This window comes from Rosa rugosa, chromosome 5 (assembly GCF_958449725.1).
Source record: "Rosa rugosa chromosome 5, drRosRugo1.1, whole genome shotgun sequence".
NCBI lineage: Eukaryota > Viridiplantae > Streptophyta > Magnoliopsida > Rosales > Rosaceae > Rosa > Rosa rugosa.
The window spans coordinates 3,358,124-3,378,981 of record NC_084824.1 but is presented as its reverse complement, the minus strand read 5'-3'; the positions used below and the strand labels follow the sequence as shown (position 1 = coordinate 3,378,981).

Sequence of the window (20,858 nt, the reverse complement as noted above, 5' to 3'; positions counted from 1 at the left end):
AGAAGTGGGGATGATGGTGTAAAGTCAGAGAGGTCAGAAGAAGAAGGAAATATCAGATGACAATACATGTAAACTCACTAACTCAATCACTTATTAAAGCCATTATTTTTTGTTGGAATTAATTTGGGCTCTTCCAATCCCCAACAGCTCTTAAAATTGATTGAATGAGAATTATGATTGTGAGATCAGGGCAGGGACAGAGGTGGAAAGAAGCAAACAAAGAGACAGAGAAAGCAAAGCAAGACTACTCACTCACTCACTCAAGCAGGGGGGGGGGGGGGGGGGGGGGTGTCCCTTCTCATAGTCCCACATAGAAAAAGATGCTTCTTTGCTCCATCACTGTTCTTGTTTCTTTCATTTTTTTAAACCCGGGTCACAATTATCCAGCTCTTTTTACATACAGCATACAGTTATATAATCCAAGATATCTTTGTTGTCAGATGGAGTCCCATAACTTGTTCATCTTCTCCCACTGGTTCAGTTACATGCACAAACCATAAAAACCTCTTCCTCATAATTCATACACCATACGTTTCCTTTTAAAAATATCAATATCTAATTTAACCAAAGGAATAATAATATCAATTATCATTCATACTCACCATGCAACTCTGACGAGGAAAGATGAAAAGAAAGGAACAAAAAAGAAAACACTCGAAACAGTGCTTACCTTAAAAGCGGGTCCACAAAATTTTGCAAGATCTTATTCGACCAATACTTCCTCGCGATAGTAAAAACCCATGATGCTCTTCATTATAATTGGCCTGCAACATACCCATGCCACTCAAGAAATTTAGCACATTTCTCCGATCTAAAACACCACTTTTTAGAGCAAGTTCACCCGTTGGGTCACCAGGTCACCCACTATTCACTGCTTTTTAGTGTTAATTTCACTCTCTGGGTCACGAGCACAGTGTATTTCGTGCCCTGGGTCACCATGGTGACCTGCACAGTGTATTTCGTGACCCAGAGAATGAAAATATACACTAAAAAACAGTGAATAGTAGGTGACCCGGTGACTCAACGGGTGAACTTGCTCTTACATTCTCACACTTTGATATTTAAAGTAGACGTCTAACTTAAAAATTAATATGCACTAAGTGAAGATATTCAAACTCGTACAATGCTAATCACTACAGGTGACTTAGTTGTTGAGAGTCCTGATTGGGAGACCCCCCCCGCGTTGGACTCACGAAGCTGACTTTGCTTCTGTGTCTGGTTTGAGTGATTTCTTTTCAAAACCCCACTTCATTCATCCATGTATATAAATTTTTAGTGTCACAATAATACTTTTATAAATAATCAATAGATCACATTTCACTGACCAGTGTGTGCTAGGAAAATAACACAGACATAGACAGAGCAGAGCTCGAATGAAACTAAATTTGATCGGCCCACTAAGGCCCGACAGCTTTATGCTCCCAGTTCATTCATGCTCCCACTGAAATACAAGTCTTTGCTGCCTACTTTGCTCGCTTCGCAAACCCCCCAAAGTTAATCAAATCAATCTTGTCAAAAGAAAAAAAGTTAATCAAATCATTCACAAATATAAAAATAAAGAAATGGCCGACCACTAGCACATGGTGATGACATGTGTCGTATTAAGAGATGAAAGTAAACATGGTCCCCTAATCCCGCACCTTAATCATCCTTATTCTCTCTTGGAGATAGAGCACTGAGCTTTAAAATCTAATCCACAATGTCATTTATACCAATGAGAGCACTGTTTAGTTTTTGTTTTTGGCTTGTTGGTTGGAGCACTAAGCATAAAGATGTTAGTTGTACTGTTCATTGGCTTCGACCACTTGACCATTATTCTATGTCTTCTTCTTTGCTTATTTATTTTATTAGTATCATTGATCGAATTATCGAAAAACAAAAATATCAATAATACAATCTTATAATAAGAAGAAATGTCGAGTTATTCATAACTTCATTGTAACTTCATTTAGAGTCAATATAACTAAAAGTAGCTAAAAATGAAATATAACTAGTTAGCTATTGAGTTATGCTCCAACAGAATACATAAATCTCAAGTTAAATTTAAGTTTTGGTTAAATTTTCTCTCATCCTAAATGGCATCTCCAACAGACTAGTTAAATTCAAATTTTAGCTATATATAACTATTTTTAAAGCAAAATTCAACTCCAACAAACTTGTTATAGCTAAGTTAAATTTAGCTTTAGCTAAATTGGCTAGCTATATTTAGCTAGAGAATCATGCATAGCAAAAGCAAAAATTATATTTCTCTCTCCTCTTTTGTCCACATGTCAGTTTATGATTCGATAAAATATAGTATATTATTTATAAATATCTATTACTGCTGGAGCAACATTGTTAAATCAATAGCTATATCTCACAATTTTAGCTAAATTTAACTAAAAAATAAGTCCTATTGTTGGAGATGATTAAATATAGTTAGAGAATCTAGCAAAAGTTAAATTTAACTTTTGTTTAGGTATTCTGCTGAAGTAGAATTTTAGCCTAAAATTAGCTAAATATTAAATTTATTTTAAAATAAGTAATCTGTTGGAGATGCCCTAAGTTTTGTAAGCAACAAATTATAAGGTAGTTTTTATTGAATCCTAACTCATATTGATGTGGTGAAGTTATTTTGATTGTTTTAGAGATATTTAATCTAGTCGTATATATTTAAAACCTTATGATAGTACAATAAATAGAATAGTCTTGTATTCATAACTTCTTAGATGTGTGGAGAATCGACTCATGTTAGCAAGTTACTTTTGAAAACAGATAGGACAACTCATATATCTATGAGGTGAAATTGCGAAAATTTCAATTGTTTCTGATATATTTAAGAGATTGGGTTGTTATGCCCCTGATTGATCATATAAGAGATTTGACAGTTGCTATTCGTTCCTACAACTGGACTTGGTCCAGCAGATTGGCAAATCAGGCTGCAGACCATGTTGCCTGGTTGGCTCGCAAGAAGAAGTGCCCGGCTAATTGGTTGCTTCAGCCTCCTTTGTCTTTGTCTCATATCCTCCTTTCTGACGCAGTTCACGCTCCTACTTTGTTTGTTTACAGCTTTGTTTGTTTGGGCAGAGTGTCTGCTCTTTGTACTTAGTTTCCAGTTTGCTTTGTAAGTTGGTTGGTTTTAATGCATTTCTCCTTTGTCCAAAAAAAAAAAAAAAAAAACCTTGTTATAGACTTTAATCGTGGGTTTATAATCGATCAAGGCTTCTCATATGATATAATCGAGCTAAGGCCCAACTTAGGCACAATGATATAGTGGCGTTGCAAGCAGTGGCCCAAAAATCAAACAGAAAAAAGATATATATATCTGCAGATTGGATGATGACTTTTCGGCCAGTTTGCGCACTTATACAGTTCAGTATTCAGAAAACTCCATTTCCGTACCATGATCATCATGAATGTATATATCAAGTTGGTATAAACTATAAATCATTGGGGCCTCAAGCTTTGGTTTCTAGCTAGTTGGAGGGTCAAGTAATTTGAATTTTGAGTGCACTGTAAATCTGCAGACTCCACTTACGTACTGCATAATTTGGAGGGAAGTAGAAGAACGTACTTTTGAGTTTAGCCGATATGGCTTTGACAACAAGATATACCAGTACAAGTACGTAAGTACTGGGACTATTATCTGTCTGGTCAAAAATGAAATCGACATCTGTGCTGGATCAGATCAGCTCAGAAATACCTAGGTACAATTAACCCGTGATCGACTATGGAAATAGTCCTCTCGATCAGGTACCAACCTTGTCCTTGGTAGCTTTTTGTTCCACAAATGGATTACAGATCCTTCACTTTGATTAGGAAGATCGATTTGCTGCACTGTGTATGTATATATACCTGGCTGGCTAATCCTTTTGATGATCGATCTCATTCTTAGTCGAAGAAAATCGATCAGCATACAAGATCGATATAAACAGCCAACCTATCATGAAAATGACCTTCAGTTAATTACTAGGTATATACTATATATAATTACATACCAAACCATTAATTCTTCCAACCAGCTGGCTTTAGGGATCGATATATTCTACTCCTTTTGTATATATTTCCTTAATCATTTCGTCATGTTTTGTTGGTGACGAAAAATTCCGTAAAGGATTTTGACTCACCAATTAATACAGATTGGAGCGGGAGCTGACTGGGAACGATCGAGGAGCTTTATTTGAGCGTTGACTTGAAATTTGACCGTCGGCTCGACGAGGAGGGGGGGGGTACCTGCAGAAAACCCTCCGATGCCTAAGTCAATACATTTCTTAATAGTGTAGTAAGAAGAGTTGGAATCAGATATCTTACTTGGTCATGGTGCCCCCTATTTATAGGTGAGGGCCGGGAGTGTTTGCACCACAAGTTGCGTTTAACATTGCCTTAATACATGTTCTTATTAACGTCATCACTCCGCGTTATTTATTAACATCATCACTCTGCGTTATTTACTAACGCCATCACTCTACGTTATTTACTAACGCCATTATGTTATGTTATTATGACCGGCTTTAATAGCCTCCTTCATTGTGGTATTAACAACGATAGTTAACGCCACATTTACGATTGTCATTACCCGCATACTTATGGTCAAGGTTAACCGTCACAATAGTAGGCCAAAATCGTTGACTACCCCCACATGTTTTCTCGATCACGTACGTACCCAACTTTATTCTTTCTTCAAAAGTTCAAATGTAGTCAACAATTATAGCATCAGGAATATAATCTACAAGTAGATATAAATGGATGGCTAGACTATGTGGAGCTGATATATCCTTTTCTTCTTTTGTCTTCCACTCACAAACATTTTCAACGTCCCTGACAAATTATTCAGCAAATTCCATTATTTGATCAGTCCATGGTCTGAAAACTAACAAAGGTTATAGAGCAATTTGGAATAATTTTCGATATCTTCCGCAATAATACGGAGGGTTATATACAATAAAATAGAAACTCCAAATTCTATATCAAATCTGCATGAAATTACTAGATTTCTTGTTTGATTGATTCTCTAAGGCCTCGTTTGATTCATGGAAATGAAAGTAATTCCTTCGTCTTTTCCATGGGAAGGGAAATGAAATTTCCCATCAACTCTCTATTCCAATATTTGATAATGTAAGGAAAGTTATCAGGAAAGTTGTTGAAAAGTTTATATTTATATGTTGTGAGTAATAAATGCAAGAAAAGAAGAGGGGAAAGTGATTCATTTGGGATTTAGAAGAAGGGCAATGATATAGGGCCTCAATGAGGCCTAAGATTTGTGGCCTCAATCTTAGGTGTCAAGCCATGTCATCTATACACATCACTAATTTGTCAAATCATGTCATGTAATTCTTGAGTAAAAAGACCATCTTATCCTTCCAAAATTTAATGGCTCTAAATTATTTTAGCTTTCTTCTAAAAAATATATATTATTTTGTTTTTTTTCTTACCTCTTCAATTACTAGATTTCATAGGTTTTAATTACGATTTCAATACATTTTCTTTCCATTTTTGTGGATCCAATTTAATTTTTGACTTTTCTAATTAATTTGTTAGTGTAAGGAAACTAATATTCCATTAATTTTATTAAATTCATTTATTAAAAGAGTAGAATATTACTTCAATTTACCAAATTTGATGGGTTATAATTAAGATATTAATATATTTTCTTTCCATTTTTGTGGAATCAATTTTAAATTTGACTTTCTTTTTTATCAAATGTTTTTTTACTTTTGTGGGTTAGAATTATGACATATATATATACAAGGGTTCTTGGTTGCGGACGTCCGTACCTAAGGATTAGGTACGGATTTCCATTTTTTCCTCCCTTTCCGATCACACATTTAGATCTTAACCATTCAGTTTTTAGGTCCTAATGTATAGATCATCTCTGCAAAATTTCAGCCAAATTGATTATCGTTAAGGTATCCAAAACTGCAATTTACACGAACGAACCGAATCTGTCGAACCGGAACCGTTCGTGTTTATAATGGTAAATTGCAGTTTTTGCCGAATAACATTTGTTTAGATTAATAAGTAAAATGATATATCTAGAAGTAAGAACATCAATTAATGATGACATTCAGGATTCATATAATGAAAACTGATCAGTTCCCCTCGAGGAATTCTCATCATTAGACAGTAAAATTATATGAATAGAGATCCATTATTGTTCCAGTCAGTAAGGACAATCTATATTGCATGCACTGCTGAAAGTGCTCTCTGTATACCAACAAAGTATAGTACATACATTATAACCCAATACTTGGGAACCTAGCTGCTAGCTCCGAGAGGGCCGGTTCTGAGCTGTTTCAACCAAGTTATATTCTTAAGTGATTATAATGTGCGATATTATCAAGCTAAGAATGGTTTTTCCAATTCCTACTTATAAAAACAAACTGAGTTTATAGGTAAACTCAAAACGTGGCGGAAGATATTCTCACGCCGCAGAAAGCCTTGAGAACGCGCCTCACGCGCCTGAGAAAAAAGCAAGAGCGAAGAGAGATCTCTCCCGGCCGAACGCCGCCGCCGCTTCGGCCGCTGCGTTCCGGTCCGGGAGAGGATGGTGGTGCCGGCAAACAGCAGGGTTCCATGGCAGCGACTCGGTCCGGGATCCAAGAGAGGTTGTTCGACCTTGGAGAGGGCAGATCGTTCTCGATCTGTTCTGGTTTCGGGGGCGAGCACGGATGGCCGGCGGCGAACCATGGAGGCTCAGGAGGCAGCTTCGATCTGGGTTCGGGTGGAGCTGGGTCGGATCTGGGGTTGGGGATGGACGGGGGTCTGCAGGTGTGATTCCGTGTTGTTTCTGGGGCAGTTGGAGTGGCTCTGGGACACGGATGGCTTCGTGTTGTTTCTGGGGCAGTTGGAGTGGCTCTGGGACACGGAGGGCCGGCGGCGAACCGTGGAAGCTCTGCGGCAACTGGGGGTTGGGGGACGGTCGCTGCGATCCAGATCTGGTTGGTTCTGGATCGGGTTTTGGGCACCGATCGGGATGAAGAAGGGCCTGCACAGTGTCGTGGTGATACGACGGTGCAGGTTTGCTGCGCGGCGGCGTGGTACCGGCGGTTGCAGATCGATGCTTGCTTGGTGGGCTTCTGCTTTGGGCCTCTGGGAGAGATGGTGGATGGGCCGGGCTTCGGCTGTTTGGCTATGCTGCTGTTTTTTATTTTATGTTTGTTTTATCTCTGTTTGTTGCTTTATCTGTTTAGTTGTTTGCTGTTTGTGGGTTGCTATGCGCAGGCTGCGCGAAATAAGTCCCTGCATTCGTTGTGTAGGGATAATTGGGCTTTTTGCCCGTGGGTGCACTCTTTGTGCCTTGTCTGCTCTAGGGTGGCGGCGAGTTCCTTGCTTTGTCAAATGGTCGCTGCCCCCTAGTGGCAGGGTGAGACTTCTTGCCACTGGATGGAGATTCATGTGGCAACATGATAGGAAAGCTGGTAGTATGGAAATTACGCTTTGCTGCATTAAAGTTGCAGTTCGAGTAATCTTTCCGTTGTGTCACCGCTGGGAAGCAAATAGAACCGTCTGTCGCGCGTTCTTTGCTAGTTGGTGTGGATTGGAGTACAAGTTTTTAGTTGAGTCGTCTCATGAATTTTTTTCTGGATGTACTCTAGTTGCAGATTGTAATCTGGGGTTTAGGCACAATGTCCCCCCCTTGTATTCTCCGGTTTCATTAATGAAGGCTTGAGGGCAGCCGCACCGGCCCTTGTTCAAAAAAAAAAAAAAACAAACTGAGTTTATTGGGCTATAGTACAAATCCCTGCGTACACAATTAATATATTCAGTATCAACGCACATGTAAATCTAGCTATACATAGATGTGTTTAAGGACTAAATATGCACTGGTGTCGGATCGGAGTAGTCTCAAATGCAATGAACCTTAGCATTCGAAAAAAAAAAAAAATGCAATGAACCTTTCTTTAACCAAGCAGTAGGCAGTAGCTTAATTAATCCATGCATGATCGATGCTGGATTTTGTGTCAACATCGTGTGTGAGCATTTGAAAAGTTTTTGTTAGATCAAGTCCCATTTTTTTATTTTACTTTCAAAAAAATAGGATTATCCGATTAATCCTAATATTAATCCCGTGGCCAGCAGATTTGAGGAACATTTGTTTGTTAACACGAGGGTTCGTGCGTCTGCGGTGCAGTGATTAGTCTGACAAAACTGGAATACACTGCATGAGAGTGCATGTGTGGTTCTATTGACGTCTTCCCCCTCAAAAAAAAAAATCAATGTTAATAGGCATGCATGTATCTGAATCTGATGCTCTATCATTGGTAAAGTCATGGGTCAATAATTGGTGTTTTGAGAGCAGAAGAGTAAGATAGATGAGCAACTATATGGTCTCATATACCATTCATTTCAAGGTTTAATAATTCAGTGAGTCCAATTTGAAAAAGAGCTTTACATTACATTTTCCTGGCCTCAATGATCAAAACTTGAATTTTAGAGGAATCTTAATCCAACTATTCCACCGTCTATAACAAATTCTAAAGCTAAGTTTCTCTAGTTACTTTTAATAAACTCAAATTATCATAATTTTAATTATTTTCATTCAGTTTCGACAATCATTATAAATTAAGATAGAATAAAAGTGTGGACAGAAAGGTTGAGAAGAACGCAAGCTAAGCTAATCTAGCTAGCTACCAGCTCATATATCACATTAATATATGGTCATCGGAATATCTTTTCTCAGTTGGTTTGAGAAATTATGTCAAAGACTTTGCTTTGGATTTTGGAAGGAAGAGATGGAGCACTAGCTAGATAGATCAAGTTTATTTGCTCAATTTGGACCTCTACTTTATCCCTACACATATTGACCAATGTCGACTGCTCGATCAATTGGAACTTGAAGACACACTTGCATCAGTTGCATGATCTGGATATGCAAATTTCAATGTAGGAGTCCTTAGCTTATGATATAAAAATGAAACCAATCAGGGATCGTAATTTTACACAACATGATCGAGATGAATCTTTATCAAAAATGCCATTGATCTATATTTGCAGTAGTTATGCCTTCAAATCCAAGAAAGAAAATTAGAAAGGCACCCATGCACTACAAGAATATATAAGATTCTTTTTAATTAATTTTATCAGATATTGAACAGATAGTGTACGGAACCGAATTATGCTCGCATTAATTAGGATTGTGAATGGTACAGCAAGAGATTGCATTTGGTATTTGGCTGATTAATTAGTATCCTTAGAAAGAAAAGTACTTAATGATTTCAACGTAAGATATATATGATTTAGTTTGTTTTGCTTGCATAGCATATAGTCACGGACTTTTGATTAAATGCCTAGGTAGCTTGGTTTATTTGTTAGTTATATGATGGGACTTGTGAACCACACCGTTTATATATAGGGCTATAGGCACATGAATTCATATCATAAAGACAATGTTGCTGGAACAAAATTTAGGTATCAAAAGCAAGTGAGTCAAAATTTAGAGTGTTTTACATTGTTTCGGAATTTTCAAAAATTTTAAATTAACTCATTATGTTAAACACATTAAAAGTAAAAGCTAACTGATCTAACGACGCTCGACTTTAAACTTTCATATACATAAACACTACAGTTACTAAACCACCATGCAGGGGGCCGGCTATAGTACACTAATATCCGACTTTGATTTCTTTTGTAACTAGTTGCTAGCATGACGTACGTCCTTTTTTGCATGAAGGTCCTAATCATCATGGAAATGGAAAGAGATACAGGCAAGAAGAAGAAACCATAAAAATGAAAGATGGATCAAGTTCATCACACGGCTAGCTATCCAGCTCAATGAAAACGAGATCATGCATATCCATGAACCACGTACTAGTATTAATGCGCAGCAGTGCAAGTCATCAGGGCACGGCATGGCAACTTTTGTAGACGTACAGCTAATGTATAAGAGAAAGTTACCTATGCAGATCGATAGATCGTCGATCAGATTGTATGTATATTAGGTAAAAATATCGCTAGCCCCCAGTAAGGCACCGGTGCCGGGTGCCCCTTGCGATAGTCTCTGTCTCGGTCTCAGTCTCAGTCTCGGTCTCTGAAAAGCAGCAGCACCTGCATGCATACCCATCACCCCATGTGAGAAAGACTAGTTTATACGGCAGAACTGGACATCATGGTAATGATGATCATGATTAACATCTAGCTGAACCAAGCAAACAAAAAAGAAAGAACACATTGACCTTCATGCCTTCGGCATTTGGGATGCGAAAGTGATGAGAAGCTTCAAGTGATTATTGGGGCGAATATCATGTCACGGTCGTCCCATTAATCCATCTTATATTTAAAATACATTTTTTATTTACGTGTAAAATTATAAATTTTTATATATATTAATGTAAAATATGATATGCAAAAAAATAAATTGATAATTAAACAATCTCACAAACTTAATAGTCTGATTATCCTAATAAGAATTATGTAAAATGAAGACCTTCGATCAGTAATCAGTAATCAGTAATCACTACCAGTACACTTCGGTCTACACCACATGGCCGACACACCCCATGCACACTTTGAGTGGCAGAAAAGAAATAATTAATTTTCAGATAACCCTATGTTGATATCAATTTATTCAGCCATGCATGCTACTAGCTTTTGGCTTTTGCTATGTAGTGTGATGTGCCTAGCTAATTAGCTATATGGTGCAAGTGAAAATGGTCCCCATGAAATCTTCCACTTATTCCATCAAAAGATATCATCCCTTCTCTTCCTCCCAAACACACCAACATCAACCGCTATTTTAGTGTGTCATTACTCCTGTTTAGCCTAATCAAAGCAGACATGGAATTGAACCACTTTTGTTATATCTGCAATGCTTCACGTTGTTGGTTTGGTTGGTAGTTTATGGTTACTTAAGCTACTACGGCGTCTTTTAAGCTATCGGTCTCTATTAAATTTCAATTTAGTATAGCGATTAAACATATTTACTTATTTTAGTCGTAAATATACAACAACGTGAAATACACGTTAAACAGTTATGAAGGGTGAGTTACATATATCAAAGAAATTGAAACACAACTTCGCATTCATCAAAATTCTCATTAATGATTGACGACTTTGTCCATTGAAGAACTGTTAGCTACACAATTACGTGAATATTCACGTTTCCTTCCATTTGTGCTTTTGCTTTAGCTTTAGCCATTGGCATATTGGAAGAGCCATCTATAATTTACTTTTTTGTTTTTCAGCGATTAAATTATAGATGAAAGGTATTTGTCTTTTCTCTTTATCACTCCCAAAAGTAGACCATAATTTTTCCAGGCTTCAGCACAGAGCATTATTTGATACGCACATGTATGAATGTGATGAAGAAAAGTAAAAAAACAACGGAAAATTATATTAGGCCTTAGAAAATAGAAGGGTATTTCTGGAATTCAACGCAAGAAGTTCCTGGGTTTAAGTTGATTTAGAAGGGAATGAGATCTGGTCCTGTGGCAATGTCATTATCCCAAAGATTTGTGATTGCGATTTCTGGGCTTCCACTTCCACCAATTGCGTTCTATAAGTCCCAAGCACATCACCCTCTTTTATTAAAATGGAAAAAGCATTATTAGATAACAGTTGGTTTATAAATCTGTTCTTTTCGGCGACAGTTGAACAAAGTGAACGTAATCAGTAGGTAACTGTTTATATCATAATTTTAACGATATGTTATGTATAGCGATATTTATTTATATTTTTCTTGATTTTAATACATTTCGGTCGAATTCTCTTAAAAATGTAAACATAAAAAAGACCAAATATTTATTAGGATGCAAAAGGAAACCAGAAAGGCCAGCCATCCCATCAGATTCTGGTTTTTCAAGTGAAAAAGGGGGGCAATTCACCTTCTTTCCAAAATCTTTTTTCCCCTAGCCTCTACATACATGATACATGTTAAACAACTCAAAAAAAACGTAACCCATTTGGGGGTACCTTTATCTTTTTCCTTTTTGAAGGTCACAGACAGGAGGACCACCTATGAAAAATCTTTCACTGTTGAATTTCCCAACTTTGGAGTTTGGACTATCGGCGTCAATGGAGAGTAGTTCACAAAAGTGTCACCCCAAAAAACCAGAGAGAGAAAGTTGGAGGAGACAGAGAGTGGTGTGAGATGCAATTATAATAAGGAAGAAGACAGAGTGTAGAGAGAGAAAGAGCATTAGTTTATAACGTGGACAAGGAAGAAGGGAGACAAGAGCGTATCTCTGAAAATCCACAAAATTCGATTCAGTTTGCTTTAAAAAGCAAAGGCATAAAAAAAGTCGTCAAAACTAGTTTTACACACTGCTGAAAAACCCAAGAGAAAACACAAGACTCAGATCAAGACGACCAAAAACTCGTACTCTCTCTCTCTCGCTCTCTACTATTCCACATTCATTGTTTAACTCTGTATTTCCTAACCAAAGTCCAAAGCCAACGCCTTTCTATAACTGGACAGGTAAAGATGGAGTCTTTCAACAACCCCAGTTCCTCTTTTTTGATTCTGGGTGTGTGCTTAGCTTAGCTTAGCTGTGTGTGTTTCTCGGGTCAATCTCAGGCTTCCATTATTAAATGGAATAGAAACAGTGAACGTGCTCCTTCTTTGTCAGGACATGATTAGAGTTCCTTGTGTTTTTTATAATCCTAAAAAGCCTTTTTCTTCTTTGTTTAACATTCACAGCCTGAGACAGACAATTTCCAGAGATAATTGACAGGACTTGCTTTGGAGTTTGAGCTCTAGTTTTTTCCTTCCCCATCTTTTGAGAGCCATGCTTTGTCTCTGAGAATTGAGAATTCTTCTTTTCGAGTTCTGGGTTTCTGTCTCTTTTAGTGGGTTTTCAGTGAAGTCTACATTCCACAGAAGGAGCTATTTGGTCATATTTTTGGTTGCTTCTGCTTTGCGGTGTTTGAATCACGCAAAACAATGCTGTAATGATAATTTACTTGGAGTTTAGTACTACCTTTTTCCTTTTCTACATGAGGAAAAAGTTTCTGAAATTTAGCTACTTTGAGGAAGTTGGCTTGGCTCATTTTTGGGGTTCTGTTTTGGCTTAGGATGAGGTGGGTGAAGAGGAAACAAGAAGAAGAAGAAGAAGAAGAAGAAGCAAAGAGGTAGTTGAATTTGTGGTGATGGGTGGGAATTTGAAGATGCAGAGCCACCACTCTGTGGCTGTGAGGCTGAATGAGCAAATGGGGGCCAAAAAGGGCTTCACTTTTATTCAGGCCTACAGAGCTTGGTTCCCAAAGCTTTTGATGCTTTGGATTCTGGTGATGGCATATTTGAGCTTGTCAATCTACAATTACATGGATGCTGATAACAAAGTGAGAAGGGTGGAAGTGCTTAGTAGCATGTGTGATCAGAGAGCAAGAATGTTGCAAGATCAGTTCAATGTTAGTGTTAATCATGTGCATGCCCTGGCCATCCTTGTTTCAACATTTCATTACCTCAAGAACCCATCAGCAATTGATCAGGTATGTGCTTGAACTTTGATCATAGCTTGTTGGGGCCTTTTTTTTTTCGGTCAAGATTGTTGGGGATGTGTTTGTTTTGCTATCAAATTAGGGAAGGAAAGGGGAAAAATGAGTTAGTGACCAAATGTCAAAGTTCCCAATGATTTTTCTTTTTACTGATTTTGAGGAAGCTAAGATGATTCAATGTGGCTCTATGGTTTCAGCTGTGCAATTTTTGATTGGGTTTCTGTGTTTGCAAAAAATGCAGGAAACTTTTGCAGAATACACAGCCAGAACTGCCTTCGAGAGGCCTCTATTAAGTGGGGTGGCCTATGCACAAAGAGTTGTTAATTCGGAGAGGGAAAGTTTCGAAAGGCAAAATGGCTGGATGATAAAGACGATGGAGAGGGAGCCCTCACCCATCCGAGATGAGTATGCACCTGTAATTTTCTCGCAGGAAACCGTCTCTTACATTGAGTCAATTGACATGATGTCTGGGGAGGTAATCATCTGGATGGTGTGAACATTACTTTGGTTTTTATTAGAACATGAGTTTGGTGTTTCATTTGACCTCTATGTTTTTCAATGCATGGTGCAGGAGGACAGAGAAAACATTTTAAGGGCTAGGGCTACTGGAAAAGCAGTTCTGACCAGTCCATTCAGGCTGCTCGGTTCACATCATCTTGGTGTTGTGCTGACTTTCCCTGTTTACAAATCCAAGCTCTCTCCAAACCCAACTGTGGAGGAGCGCATAAAAGCAGCTTCCGGGTAATTTAGCTCATCACTTCCATTGCCATTGTCATTGCAGCATGACTAGTATTTCGATGCCTGTTTCAAAATAAAATGCAATCAGAACTTTTGTGTTACCTAAGTATATGCTATAGTTTCACCCATTATGATGTTTTGTGGCCCAAGTAGAAAGAAGTATTTCCCTTCTCATTTTCAAGTTTTTGCACATATTATCTGGAAGCTGTAGATGTGTGTGTTTAAATTGTAATATGATTGAATGCAGGTACCTTGGTGGAGCCTTTGATGTTGAGTCCCTTGTAGAGAATTTACTTGGGCAACTTGCTGGGAATCAGGCCATTATGGTTTATGTATATGATGTCACAAAATCTTCTGATCCCCTAATCATGTATGGTCACCAATATCATCAAGATGGTGACACGTCTCTTCTGCATGAAAGTAAGCTTGATTTTGGGGATCCCTTCAGAAAGCATCAGATGATATGTAGGTAAGGGCGCCCATTCAACCAGCTTATAATAGATGGAGAAGTTTTAGTGGTTTTGTCATGCTGATGCTTTATAATTTTTTATTCTGAGCAGATATCATCACAAGGCACCGACATCATGGACAGCAATTAACACTGCATTCTTATTCTTTGTGATTGGTTTATTAGTTGGGTATATCTTATATGGAGCTGCAATGCACATTGTCAAAGTCGAGGATGATTTCCGTGAAATGGAAGAATTAAAAGTTCGAGCAGAAGCTGCTGATGTTGCCAAGTCCCAGGTACTATTTTCAACATTTTCCAAAATGTACTTAATTTCCCATTGCCATGTATGTGATCCGTGATCTCTTTTGTTTTTATGCCAGTTTCTTGCTACTGTTTCCCATGAAATTCGAACACCCATGAATGGAATCCTTGGTATGTTGACGGATTTTCCTTTTTATACATTTTATTGTATCATGTTATCAATTTGCGAATACTTTCTTGTAAATGTTACAGTGACCATTCCCCATTATTGCAGGAATGCTTGCCTTGCTTCTAGATACAGCTTTAAGTGGAACCCAGAGGGATTATGCTCAAACTGCTCAGGCCTGTGGAAAGGCACTGATAGCATTAATAAATGAGGTGCTTGACCGGGCAAAAATTGAAGCTGGAAGGTTGGAGCTGGAACAAGTTCCATTTGGCATTCGATCTATACTAGATGATGTCCTTTCTTTATTTTCTGAAAAGTCTAGAAATATGGGTATAGAGGTACGTTCTGATAACAACAGTAAGAGCAGCTCAGAGTTATTGCATTTTCAAGATTGCTTCATTTCTGTCATGGTCGCATTTTCTTAGTGTTCTTAAATTGTCAACCATGAACTGTTATATTACAACTAATTTCTATTTCTTCATTTTTCAACTTTCGGTTCCTTCTTCTCAATGGGTGGTGGTGTTCACCCTTTGCAAATCGGTCTACTTTGATATATACCTTGGGACATGAAGCTTGCAGTATTTGTTTCCGATAAAGTTCCAGAAATTTTTATCGGTGATCCCGGGAGATTCAGACAAATCATTACAAATCTTGTGGGCAACTCTATTAAAGTAAGTGGAATTTTCATGTTTTACTTGCCAGCTCAGATACGATATTCATTAGATCTTAATCAATTTTCCCCTGGAAAGTTCTGATTGGGGTTTACACTTGCTGAGCTAATTTCCACCATTACATTCATTGTTGTCTTGCCTGTCTAATTTTCATATTTGATATTCATTATAATAAGAATTGTTGCAGTTCACAGAACGAGGACATATATTTGTCAAAGTCCATCTAGCTGAGCCCTCGAAGGCCATGATTAATGGGAAATCAATGACTTACTTGAACGGAGGATCAGATGAAGGTGTAAAAACATCTGATGGTCGTCAGTTTAAGACGTTAAGTGGATGTGAAGCAGCTGATGATCAGAATAGTTGGGATACTTTTAAGCATCTAATTGCTAATGAAGAACATAGAACTGATGTTTCAAGTAATGTTGCAGCCAATAATGAGGCTTCTGGACATATCACTTTGATGGTATCTGTGGAAGATACAGGAATTGGTATACCATTATGTGCCCAAGAACGAGTATTTATGCCCTTCATGCAGGCAGACAGTTCAACCTCTAGACATTATGGAGGCACTGGTATCGGCTTGAGCATCAGTAAGTGTCTAGTTGAACTGATGGGTGGTCAGATAAACTTCACAAGTCGACCTCATGTTGGGAGCACATTTTCGTTCACGGCTAATTTTGGGAGGTGCAAAGAAAATGTAGTTAGTGACTTGAAAAAACCTAAGTTGGAAGATCTACCTTCTAACTTTAGAGGATTGAGATCGATACTAGTTGATGGAAAACTTGTGAGAGCTGCTGTAACAAAATACCACTTGAAGAGACTTGGAATCTTGGTAGAAGTTGTAAGTAGCATAAAGATGGCTGTTGCTTTTTGTGGAAGAAATGGTTCTGCGACATCTGGGTACGTTTACTCTTGCTAAATCTTTTAATGGTATTGTCATTAACTACAATAAAATACATATCAAACTAAGAGAAGATCTCTCAGAATTCTGAGAGTAAAGTTTTGTAAACCCAAAAAAACATCTTTAATGCATATGGAGAACACTTGCATGCAATAGTTGGACATGGAACCTACCAAATATATTGTTAGAAGACCTAAAAAATAAGTTTGCATGTTCACTCTTGAAAAATGTACAATTTGACTAATTGGGCCGAACTACTTTGTTCTATATGGCAGAAATATTGTCCCTCCAGATATAATTCTAGTAGAAAAGGATGCATGGATTTCTGGTGAAGAATGTGATCTCAACATACAGCAATTGGAATGGAAACAGAATGGGCATATATATAAGCTGCCTAAGATGATCCTTCTTGCAACCAATTTCGGTGAAGGTGAATTTGATAAGGCAAAGGCAGCTGGTTTTACAGATACCGTGATTATGAAACCTTTGAGGGCTAGTATGGTAGCTGCATGTCTTCAACAGGTGCTTGGCATAGGGAAGAAGAGGCAACAGGGGAAGGAGCTGCCTAATGGATCTAATTTCCTTCAAAGCCTGCTCTCTGGTAAAAAAATCTTGGTGGTTGATGACAATATGGTAAACAGAAGAGTTGCTGCAGGTGCATTAAAAAAGTTCAGAGCTGATGTAGTGTGTGTTGACAGTGGCAAAGCTGCATTGCATTTGCTTCAAATACCACACAACTTTGATGCTTGTTTCATGGATATTCAAATGCCTGAAATGGATGGGTATGTCTCCATTCCGAGTATAGTATTTAGATTGTTGAAAATTCCTTGTTTAAAATTTCTGAAAGTTTCTTTTGTTTGCAGTTTTGAGGCAACTCGTAGAATTCGGCAGATGGAGAGCAAGGCAAATGGGGAGATAAATGGTGGATTGGAAGGAGTTGCAAGAAAGGGTGAGTGGCATTTGCCAGTATTAGCTATGACCGCTGATGTTATCCATGCCACTTATGATGAGTGCCTAAAATGTGGTATGGATGGATATGTCTCAAAGCCATTTGAGGAAGAGAATCTGTATCAAGCCGTGGCGAAGTTCTTCAAATCTAAACCAGAGTCATAGTTCTCCTTTTGCTTCACAGAAGCTGCAAATTGCAAATCTGCAGGCCTCTTAGTTGTTCGAGCATCACCAGCAAGTTTTCAATATTGTGCTGGGGCCTGGCTTCCTGTAGAGTAGGGCATCAGTTGGTCCTAGAGTTTTGATAATTCTTAATGCCTTGAATTCAATACAGGTTTGAGCAGTCGTTTCTAACCAACTTTATAACTTGATTAGTATCTACTATCCACTCAAATGTATTCTAGATAAACCTCCCTTCCCACTTGTATGTATAGGATTAGAATTGAAGGAGGAGCAAAATGTGTAAATCATATGTTTTTGCAACCCTTCTTGGAATCTTTCGTCTGAGGAAGAGTCTGATTTGTATCACTCTTGTAGAACAAATTGAATGTTCAAGAATGAAATATTTGTGAACAAGCTTAGATGAAGATGGTGTACAACAAATTCAATGGAAACGCTAATAACTCATTAAACTTTTCTTTCATGAGATTCTGGTCTGAAACTTCAATTGGTAGAACTAACATATAGAAGTGAAAACTTGAAAGGTTCCAATTCCATTATAGCATCTCAGAATTCTGAGTTAATCATCAAAACTAATTTGCTTAATTAATCCCAGAATAAAAAAAAGAAGCAATTTACCAAAAACTACCTGGTTCACATATTAGGGAAGTTTTTAAGTTTCTATGCAGTCACCCTTTTTCTTTGGGATTTCCAAACTAATTGAGTGATGAGCATGCGTACAATAGAGGAAATGAAGTACAATAGATCGGGGCTGTCAGTTGTTACACCATCTATCAACATTCTCAGTAGTTTTCATTTCCGTCTCTATTACCAATTGGAGGTTTTGGTCTGGGAGAGACTGTCATCACTAGGCGGCGAATGCTGTCACATAAACTCTTAGCATCCATGACTGAAGCAGCTCCGCCAGGGTAACAGCGACCAAAGCACTTGGCACAATGTGGGTAAGTAATCTCAATGAATGCTTGACAAAGTGAGAGAAAAAGTTCAGACTCTTTGTTTTCTCTCAGTAGTATCCCAGATGTTGCATTGTAAGTCATCAAATTGTCGGAAACAGCCTTCAATCCCTTGATCAACTCTTTAGAAAGCTCATGCTTCAAACTTAAGGGTGCACAGGGCCGGAGCTCATTCATCGCCGCAGACACTCCATTAACAAAAACAGCCAGAGGTGGATGATCCATAAGACAATACGGAGGTTCAATTACGTCGTCATCATCATCATTACCACCACCACCAACACTACTATTTGCTATAGCTGGTAGTAGAACCCAACGATGTGAATCCAAAACCAACTGAAAACCTTCAACTGCTCTACTCACATTGTTTGAGAACATGTTGACAACCGCCTCTTCGAAAATTGGTGGTAGCATACCCCTGAAATCTAGCCCAATCACCCTACCAAGCACCATGCCGCAATACATGGATTCCTCTAGAATATTAGATAGCGACACTCCGTCGCTTATATTTGGAAGCAGAATTTTGAGAGTCTCAAGGTGTGAGGTTACTTGGTGCATAAGCCAACTATTGAGAAGACCACCATCATCTTCATCGTAATTTACCAACACACATTGATTAACAATATCAACTAGATGCTTTCTGTGACAACTAATCATCCCCTTGAGGTACTCGTAAGGGTTTCTCTCATCCAAATCCTCCAACATTCCTGTAAGCCATGCCTGCCTACATCTCAAAAACTGCAACCGCAGTTCATACTCACTATACACTTCTGCTCTACGTAAATATCCAACAATCTGGAGGCAGTATTCAGCCTCGGGTTTCTCGAAATCCGAACGAAGTTTCTGAAGAAGCTGGGACACAAGAGATTGAGTGATCTTCCTGACCTGTTCAGCCAGATCTCTAACAACTGCCAATTTGGGGTGCATAGTCGAAAGCTTGCGAACAAAGGCTTCTAACTCTAGAGCCTCATCATAGTTCTCATCCCTCACACATGTTTCCATTAGTTGAGGGATTTCAAGTAAGTGCTGTGTTTGGTTCATCTTCTTCCTCTTCTCCAAAGTGTCAACAAACTCGGTGCATGCATTCGTTAACTCGGGGATCTTCTCCAACGTCAGAGATTTAAGATTCTTGTCAATGGAAGATAGTTCGTCTTGAACTGACAAAGAGGTATGCGCAGCGTGAACTAATGCTCGGTAATTACCAGCCATCAAGTCTTGGATTTGGCTCTGGATTCGGTCCTCGTGGAGCCGGAGAAGCTCCGGTTCCTTGTTAAGGCGAGCGAGGGGGAAGGAGAGGAGCTCAGAGACGTAGGCGTGGTGTTGTTGAGGGAGGAGACTAGACGCCGGAGATGACTCCATCATGGGAGAATTACTTTTTGTTAGGGTTCGGATGTTCGGAGGGGCATCTGCTCGGATTAAATAATAACTAGCATTCCTCCACACATGAAGATTTGTAATTTTTTTTTTAGAAAATAAAAAAGATAAGATAATGGAAGAAAACAATTATTGCAGAGAAAAGATAGTGTATATAATTACATTTGTGATTATCAAGTACAAAGATTAAGCTTATCTAAACTACTTTGGAATTATCTGTAATATCTTAGATAAACATCACGTGGGAACAAAATACATGATAAATAGCCTCTCTCTCTCTCTCTCTCTCTCTCTCTCTCTCTCTCTCTCTCTCTCTCTCTCTCTCTCTCTCTCTCTCTCTCTCTCAGTTAGAGGGCGGCTAGGGTTTTTGGGTAAGCTTGGAGGCTCTCGTCCGGCAGCTCCCGCGCCGTGCCAGGCTTTTGCCTGGTCGGTGAGTGGTGAGTGGTGAGTGCAGCCGGGCGGGGATCTTTTTTTATGGCCGTATCTCAGCCTGTGCTGCGGCGGCGTGGATCGAACACTGACGAGCTTGCAAGCCTTGTGGTGGTCCTACTTTTTCTGATCGCTAAGAGATTCTAGAGGGAGCAGCCTGCTGGTACCGGTGTTCTTTCCCTTGATCGGCGGCAGCTAGCAGGATAGTGTGAGGCGGGGTTTCGACGGGCTTCTTCGGATCGTATATCTGATGGGTGCTTCGGAACCATGCGGGGAGGTGCTCTTGTCGGCGTGCTGGCGATGATGGAGGAGTGGATGGTGGCCGACGGCTACTCGTGGCGGTGGCTAGAGTCTTGTAACCGTGGTGGCTGCT

The 20,858-nt window shown here is 38.8% G+C and overlaps 2 protein-coding genes across 5 annotated transcripts; one reads left to right on the top strand and one right to left on the bottom strand.

The window, feature by feature from the left end:
• The first annotated feature begins 12,121 nt into the window (after positions 1 to 12,121).
• LOC133709425 (histidine kinase 4) lies at positions 12,122 to 18,192 on the top strand. Of its 4 annotated transcripts, none has more exons than XM_062135162.1 (12): positions 12,122 to 12,391; positions 12,988 to 13,404; positions 13,652 to 13,885; positions 13,982 to 14,151; positions 14,396 to 14,617; positions 14,709 to 14,895; positions 14,980 to 15,031; positions 15,135 to 15,364; positions 15,599 to 15,697; positions 15,885 to 16,600; positions 16,877 to 17,383; positions 17,465 to 18,192. In XM_062135162.1, the coding sequence occupies exons 2-12, from the start codon at positions 13,063 to 13,065 to the stop codon at positions 17,712 to 17,714; spliced, it is 3,009 nt and encodes a 1,002-aa protein (XP_061991146.1). In that variant the 5' UTR covers positions 12,122 to 12,391; positions 12,988 to 13,062; the 3' UTR covers positions 17,715 to 18,192. The 4 variants fall into 4 exon arrangements, with proteins under 4 accessions (XP_061991146.1, XP_061991144.1, XP_061991143.1 ...); XM_062135160.1 differs by having other exon boundaries at positions 12,614 to 13,404; XM_062135159.1 differs by having other exon boundaries at positions 12,122 to 12,861.
• Positions 18,193 to 18,511: 319 nt separating this feature from the next.
• Positions 18,512 to 20,041, bottom strand: LOC133709195 (conserved oligomeric Golgi complex subunit 8-like). Its single transcript, XM_062134858.1, has one exon. It carries the CDS (start codon positions 20,039 to 20,041, stop codon positions 18,512 to 18,514), a length of 1,530 nt encoding a protein of 509 aa, XP_061990842.1.
• Between the last annotated feature and the right edge of the window lie 817 nt (positions 20,042 to 20,858).

Coding starts and splice junctions, on each gene's coding strand:
- LOC133709425 (XM_062135162.1), top strand. CDS start 13,063: ATGGGTGGGAATTTGAAGATGCAGAGCCACCACTCTGTGGCTGTGAGG. Junction 13,405..13,651: donor ACCCATCAGCAATTGATCAG/GTATGTGCTTGA, acceptor CAAAAAATGCAG/GAAACTTTTGCAGAATACAC. Junction 13,886..13,981: donor TTGACATGATGTCTGGGGAG/GTAATCATCTGG, acceptor TGCATGGTGCAG/GAGGACAGAGAAAACATTTT.
- LOC133709195 (XM_062134858.1), bottom strand. CDS start 20,041: ATGGAGTCATCTCCGGCGTCTAGTCTCCTCCCTCAACAACACCACGCC.